The sequence below is a fragment of the Meleagris gallopavo genome, chromosome 3 (genome assembly GCF_000146605.3).
Source record: "Meleagris gallopavo isolate NT-WF06-2002-E0010 breed Aviagen turkey brand Nicholas breeding stock chromosome 3, Turkey_5.1, whole genome shotgun sequence".
Lineage (NCBI taxonomy): Eukaryota > Metazoa > Chordata > Aves > Galliformes > Phasianidae > Meleagris > Meleagris gallopavo.
In genome coordinates this window covers 36,974,913-36,981,877 of record NC_015013.2, presented here as the reverse complement: position 1 = coordinate 36,981,877, position 6,965 = coordinate 36,974,913, and the positions used below count along the sequence as shown (strand labels likewise).

At 38.4% G+C, this 6,965-nt stretch overlaps 1 protein-coding gene across 1 annotated transcript; it reads left to right on the top strand.

The window, feature by feature from the left end:
* The first annotated feature begins 691 nt into the window (after positions 1 to 691).
* Positions 692 to 6,965, top strand: LOC109366710 (F-actin-uncapping protein LRRC16A-like). The gene is made up of 3 exons (XM_019613910.2): positions 692 to 920; positions 2,953 to 3,040; positions 6,689 to 6,965. Exons 1-3 carry the CDS (start codon positions 760 to 762, stop codon positions 6,947 to 6,949), a joined length of 510 nt encoding a protein of 169 aa, XP_019469455.1. The 5' UTR covers positions 692 to 759; the 3' UTR covers positions 6,950 to 6,965.

Genomic DNA, 6,965 nt, shown 5'->3' with positions numbered 1-6,965 from the left:
GCCTGAAAAGTTGATTTTATCAACATAGGAGGTCTTTAGAAAAGTTTGGGGGGGTTGAAGAGTTACATAGTCTTATTTCTGTTGTTCTCTCCTGGTTTATTTTTTTGATCAGTCATTTAAAAATAAAAATAATTGCTTAGTGCATCTGTTTCACTGTGGACTTCCATGTATGTAAGTGAGATCCATACATTAAAAGATTTACCCTCCTTGTAAATCATACTTCTAGCTACATTTTAGTTTTTGGTTATATGCCGGTGTAGCACACCCAGTTCTTGTGAGTCTCCTTTGTGTACTGCCTTCCCTTTTGAAAAAGAGCAGGCAGGTCAGATCTGGAGCACACTGAAAGTTGCCAGTTCAGGGCAGAGGTTTGTGCAAGGGATGGTGTGGCAGAGCTGCCTCTGCTCCTGCAGCATGTAGGGGTGGGTGTCTAATGCCAGCTGTGTAAGGGTTGCTAATTTCTTACAGTCGAACACACAGAAATGTGAATGTTTTGGATTTGAAATTGTGAAGGAGTACATTTATAGGCAGTTTTCAAAACTAGTATGTTGTTTTTCCCAAGCTTTATTTTTTTAAAAAGCTTTTTGTGTTGCAGCTGGATTGCAAAATGGATTTGAGTATAGGAAGAAGAATTGTAATAATTGCTAGTCTAAAAGTATCATAGTGTCATGCAACAGAATAATGGTGTGATCTGCGACTGATCAAAGCCTCCATACCTGACATTAGCTTTTGCTTACTGTGCTGCAGACTCTCCTTGAATCCATGGTGGATGCAGCAGAAAATCTTTGCCCAAATGTAATGAAGAAAGCTCATATCCGTGAAGACCTGATTGAAGCTAGCACTGAGAAGATTTCCATCCCACGCACTTTTGTGAAAAATGTCCTTTTGGAGCAGTCTGGAATTGATATCCTCAATAAAATCAGGTACTTGAAAAGACAAACAAAATCACTTACAGAGTTTAGAAAGAACTGTATTTTGTGTGTGTTTATGTAGTAGAGGATTTTTTGAGTGCTTTGATGACTTACAAGAAACTATATTAAGACATTCAAGGAGCAGGAAATTGTCCAGTGAACATAGTTCAGGAAATTCAAATATTTGGAATCTGTGGGGATATTAACTTGACCATTAATGCATGTGTTTCAGTTTTCTTTAATAAGACTTCTGGTTTATGGTGCACAAATAATATTTTCATGACTGGTATATTTTTTTAACCTATTGACGTCCTCAGGTAGCACTTAATTACTGTAATAGAAGAAAATTGCACTTGTTACTTTTAGCACTGACAGTGCTTCGCCTGTTGCTACATTTGGTCTTGCGCTGTAGCAATCACTTCAAACCTTTTGTGTGGGATTTGTGCACAGCAGACAGACATAACTCAAGCTGGAAACTTGGGTATTCAAACCACAAACCTGGAGCAGAAAGAGTTACCTTAAACAACTTCTAATTCCTGAGAGAGAGAAGAGGCTTTTACTTGACTCTCTAATGTATATTTATTTTCACATGAAATATATACCCATATATATTTTTAAGCCATGTATCATGGTTAGCCTGCACTTCAAGCTTTGCTGTTGCCATCGTTTGGCTCAGAAATCCTTTCTATCTGATGGAAAAGCATATCAATTTGCATTGTGATGCTGATATACTTGCAGAAGAGAAGGAGATGCTTATTTTTAAAAACAGAAAGACTTTGAGTTTAGTTTTGCTGGTGCAGGAAAATTGGCAGGAACAGGTGTTAAATACTTTAGCTATGCCTTCAGTGTTTAAAATGGCTCAGGGAGTGATTTTTTCTTCACTTTAATCCTATTTAACAAATCTGTCCGAAGACAGTAATAGTGCCCTGCTCCTTCTCCCTTTCTACCTCTAAAAGTTGAGATTGTCAGTGAGGCAAGGATGTCACACAGTAACCCTTCCTACTTTATATTATTTTAAAATGATATTAAGATTACAGAGGAAGATCTCCACTCTCATTTTTTCTGCACTGTGGCTTGGTCCCCGTTACACCTCTCTTGCATTGCTTCACCTTCTGAAGAATTTTCTTACCCTTTTTCCCCAGACCTTCTTCAGTAGAAATGCTAGCCCCAGACAGAATTTGCTGGGTTTTGTTCCAAAACAATTCCAACTGTGCATAAAAAACTTAAAATAAATTGTGGTACTTGCTGGCAAGGATCAGCTGAAGCAGCTGGCCTAGAAACCAAAGGGTCAGAGGAGATGGAGCTTCAGGCTGCAGCTCAGCCCTGTGAGCTTGTCAGCTGCAAATCAGTCCCCTCCACTACTTGAGCCTTTTGTGCTGTGTCCAAAGAGGACACCCCAAGGGAGCAATTCAAGGCGTACATTTCCTTGATGGGAAGTTACAAGTGAAACCTCAATCAAGTGTGCCAATGTGCTGGTATGCCATGTACATCAGTGTAATAGGGATGACTGACATGAAGCTCATAAGGCAGAAGATGGTTACTTAGAGCAAAAGAGAAAGCAGTGTGTAATGAACCTGTGATGGCAAACTGGAGAACCAGGATTGTACAACTGCCCTTCAAGTTACAAGTACAAAGGGAGCTGAGGAAATGAGCGAAGAGATTGTAATTGTTCAGTGCTGTAGTTTTAAACAGGCAACACTCTCTTAATCTTGTGCATCTGACGTTTCTGTTTCTCTGGTCAGCAGTGGAGTGTTCCTTACTGTATTCCACATGTGGTTTTTATTCAGCTCTTACCCAGATGTTTTCACATCAGCTGTTAGAAAAATGTTAGAAGCAGGTTAAATATGGTACAGAGGCTCTTGTGTTTATTGTGTGATTCATAAGTTTATTTCTGAAAGCTGCAGTCATGTATCCTCACACCCTCTGATGTTTTATTTCAAATAAAGTGACGGCATAAGGGATAATCATTGCACTGTTGAATGTGTAATAAAGACAAAATTATCCAGTATGAATTAAAATTGTCTCATTTCTAATCCTCACACAGCGAAGTAAAGCTGACAGTGGCTTCTTTCCTGTCTGACCGAGTTGTAGATGAAATTCTGGATGCACTTTCCCACTGCCATCATAAACTGGTGAGTATTTTTATGATTGATAGCTGAATATATCAAGTATCTTAACAGTGCTATTACTTTCATGACTTAGTTTTGCCTTGTCACAGCTGAATTTTGAAATAGATCGTATTTTTACTGCTATCACCGACGTAAGTTCAAAAATTATCATGGGATCCCTCTTTAGGAGGGAAACAACATCAAAAGAGAGTGTGTTACATGTTTGCCATATTACCTTTTGCAATATTATCAGATCTAAAGATAAAAAATGCCTTTGGAATGTAAATTTAACTTTCAGTTAAGTGCCATAGCTGCCCTGGCAAGATGATAGGGATTGGTTGCTTGTGAAATGAGAGATGAGATCTCATCCTTTAGAGGGAAATTGCTGAGACCTTGTTTCCTAAACAAATGAATCTTGAGATTACTTTAGAAATGTAGGTATCAAGTTTGAAGAGAAAGGAATAGAAACATGGGAAAGGAAACACTCTGAGTTACTTGAAGGTATTGAGCTGTCAGGAGGCGCTGTTATCTGTGATAAAGGTATTTGCTTCATCAAGAAGAAATAGGCAACTTTATCCACAGAAAATCGTTTTGATTTCTTATGCAGTGGGCTTTTGTAAAAAAGAATTCAGTACTGTTTTTTAAGGAAGCCACCGTGTAGTCATTCTCCTGATTGAAATTTCTCTGGCTTCAGCTTTCAGTCATGAGTTTTTTAGATACTTTCCTCCACAATACTAGAGAACTGTGTATTCCTTTTTATTTCTTCTTTGCAATGGTCTTCATACACAGAAATGGAATCGCTCTTTTTTTTTCTTAAAATGTTTTTTCTTAAACCATTTTTTAAACATAACATAAAAGACTGAGTTGTTTAAGGATGTTTCTCCATGATACAGAGCAGCATTGTGTAAAGGCATGGCCTCTGGTCTCAGGAGCTATGTAACTACATCAGACTGCTGTGTGAGTGGCGCGCTCATTAGTTCCAGGTGGTTCTGGAGCAGGCTCAGCTGGCATGAGCTCTGGGCTGAATCTGTCCTGTGGTATTGCACAACTTGGGCATAGCCTGACTCTCGCACAGTAAGTCATTTTCTCCAACCTTGGAGTCCCTTCAGTAACAACCTTGCAGCTATTTAACAGCCTCTTATACAGAATTGGACAGGCTATTCCAGCGTGGTATTTAACTAACACTGGAGTGAAATTATTTTTGCCTGAGATTCTTTTCTCCTCATATTTATACAGCCAAGGGCATAGGAATTTCTTCTTTTTGTTTGAATTTCAGTGATAGCTCATTTTAAGAATCATGGAATCATTAAGGTTGGAATACACCTCTGAGATGACCAAATCCATCCATCAACCTATCACCACCATGGCCACTAATCCGTGTCCCTCAGTGCCATAACTCCACACTTCTTGAATACCTGCATGAACAGTGAATCCACCACCTCACTGGGCAGTTGTTCGAGTGTCTCACCTTCCTTTCAGAGACAAAGTTTTTCCTAATATCCTGAACCTCCCCTGGTGCAACTTAAAGCCATTACCTCTCCCCTATTAAGAACACACCAGCTCTCTGCTCAAGGAGCTGCTCCCATGATAGCCACTTAAGTGCTTCTGCAGTACAAGGGAGGGCTTGGGGGCAGATTTTCTACATTGGTTTTGTAGATTTCCCCTCCAATAATGGCTTCTGGATGCTTGTTGCTGAATTTCAGGATTGTGTCCATAGCTAATGGCCAGTGCTCTTTGTTCTTTAAGGGCATGTACATCTTATTTGAATTGGTTTACTGTGTGATACATTTTGGTTTGCATTAATAATATGTCCTTTTTAGTGTTTAGCATTCTCCCATGTTTCTGCTCTCTGCTGGTTGTTTCAGGTAGTTCCTTAGATGACAACAGTGAAGAGTATGGATCTCAAAAATGCTCTAATGCCTGTGGAAATTGTTAGTGTTAATCTCCAATTGACAGCTGTAATTTGAGAGCTAAAAGCTACTTCTTAATAAAGCAAAGATTAAGTGAACTGACACAGATCTGCAGCAATTCCTTAATAGGAGTACTGTGTAGTATTAGTTCAGCCACTTGCACACGTCTGTGTATATGGCATTGACAAAGTTGCATTTGAGGTAAATTGGAGAAAGGAGCCTTATTTGACAATATTTCTGTTTGCCTAAAGTGATGATGATTAGCATGTTATCATTCCAGACATTTTAGTCTGATTAAAGATAAATTTTTAACAGCTCTTCAATTATTTTTCCCTAGACAGACACTATACTAAATGTGCTATAATTTACTCAGGTCATCCATTTGCCCTTTTTGATGTTTAAAAGAACTACAGTCCACTGGATGACTGCAATTCTCTATCTGTTGCATTTAAAGCTTCTATGACTAAGTTAACTTGGATCAGCTGATCTTCAAACGCTTGCTCTAAGTAGATGTTTTTCAGCAATCTCTTTAGTTACCATTAGAACTGGGAAATATTTTATAATTATTTCATAATCCAGAGTGGCTTATCTAACATTCTCTGTATTCTTATCAACAATTTTTGCTATCCAGATCTGACAAGGCATTTTATTTTCTTTGTGGTACTTTAAAAATAAATAAATAAATAAAAATTAAAAAATACAACTTCAAGATTTGTTAATGATCTCTGGAGCAAGCTGCCCAGAGAAGTTATGGTGCCCCATCCCTGGAGGTGTTCAATGCCAGGTTGGATGGAACCCTGGGCAGCTGAGCTGGTGGGGTGCAGTCCTGCCCTTGGCTGTACCTGGATGGGTTCTAATGTCCCTTCCAACCTAAGTCATTCTGTGATTTCTTTTTTTAGTTTTTACTTTTAGCAGAGCTGTCCCACTTTTTGAAGAGGGGAACATAGCAGTTTTGGATATCTAAAGAATTCCTGCTATTCAGTCTTTTGTTTTCATCTTCTCTTCCACTGTCACTTGGATATTGATCATTTGCCATCAGGCCATTAATAAGTTGCGTTGGCATTTGCATTCCATTCAGAGATGCTCATTGCTTGGGATAGAAATGTTTATTCCTGTTGGGATTGTCCTCTCCTGCTAATGAAGACTGTAATTGGGTTGTGGTCACCAGTCTCTTAACAGCTGTCCTTCCTGTCCCATTACAAACTCATCTTTATCTAGTAGGAAATAACTTTGTTTTCCATAATATACATTATGTGTAGAGCAAATTACTCTGACCCTTTTTTTACAAGTATACTTACAGTTATGATGTTAGCTGAAATTGTACATGTCTTTGTATTATTTAATTTTAAAAAAATTATCCAAGACAAACCTTCTCTTCCACCTCTTTACTTTCTTTATAACTAAAGACAGCAGACAAACTTTGAGGAAACCTTTTAATGCTATTATAAGTCAAAAGTATGATGTAAGTATGATGTCTTTTTATTTGACATTTTTCGTTTTGTTTTTTTTTTCCATTGAACTTTCTCCCTTCTTTCTCACTTCCTTCTTACAAAGTGTAAAGGAAGAGACTTTCCATCCTCCCCGAAAAACACACAAAACTGCGTGAAGATTAATATACACAATGAAGCTTTGCATTTGACAATGGTCTTCAGGGATCTATGACCTCTTGAATTCCCCAGACTTTCTGATTTGATTTTATTTGTCTTCTTTAAGTTTGATTAATGTCTTCCTGTCTTTATCCTGACTGACTGTTTTGATCCAGGCTGACCATTTGACCAGACGTGGCAAACCACTTCCACAGCAGGAATCACTGGAAATTGAGTTAGCTGAGGAAAAACCAACTAAACGCTCTATCATCACGGTTGAAGAGTTAACAGAGATAGAACGTTTGGAGGACCTGGACACCTGTATGGTAAGACACGTTTCCATGGCCCATATGGTTAGACATACTGATCACTGGAAGAGAAGTATATATTTCAGAGTGCCTTTTGGCTATTTCATGGTATTGGGAAGCAGAAGGTAAGAGCTGACTTTTAGGA

What these genes read in the sequence shown, in the direction of transcription:
- LOC109366710 (XM_019613910.2), top strand. Translation starts at nt 760, where the DNA reads ATGGTGGATGCAGCAGAAAATCTTTGCCCAAATGTAATGAAGAAAGCT. An exon ending in GATATCCTCAATAAAATCAG is followed by an intron (nt 921 to 2,952) that starts GTACTTGAAAAG and finishes ATCCTCACACAG; the next exon opens with CGAAGTAAAGCTGACAGTGG. An exon ending in CCCACTGCCATCATAAACTG is followed by an intron (nt 3,041 to 6,688) that starts GTGAGTATTTTT and finishes GTTTTGATCCAG; the next exon opens with GCTGACCATTTGACCAGACG.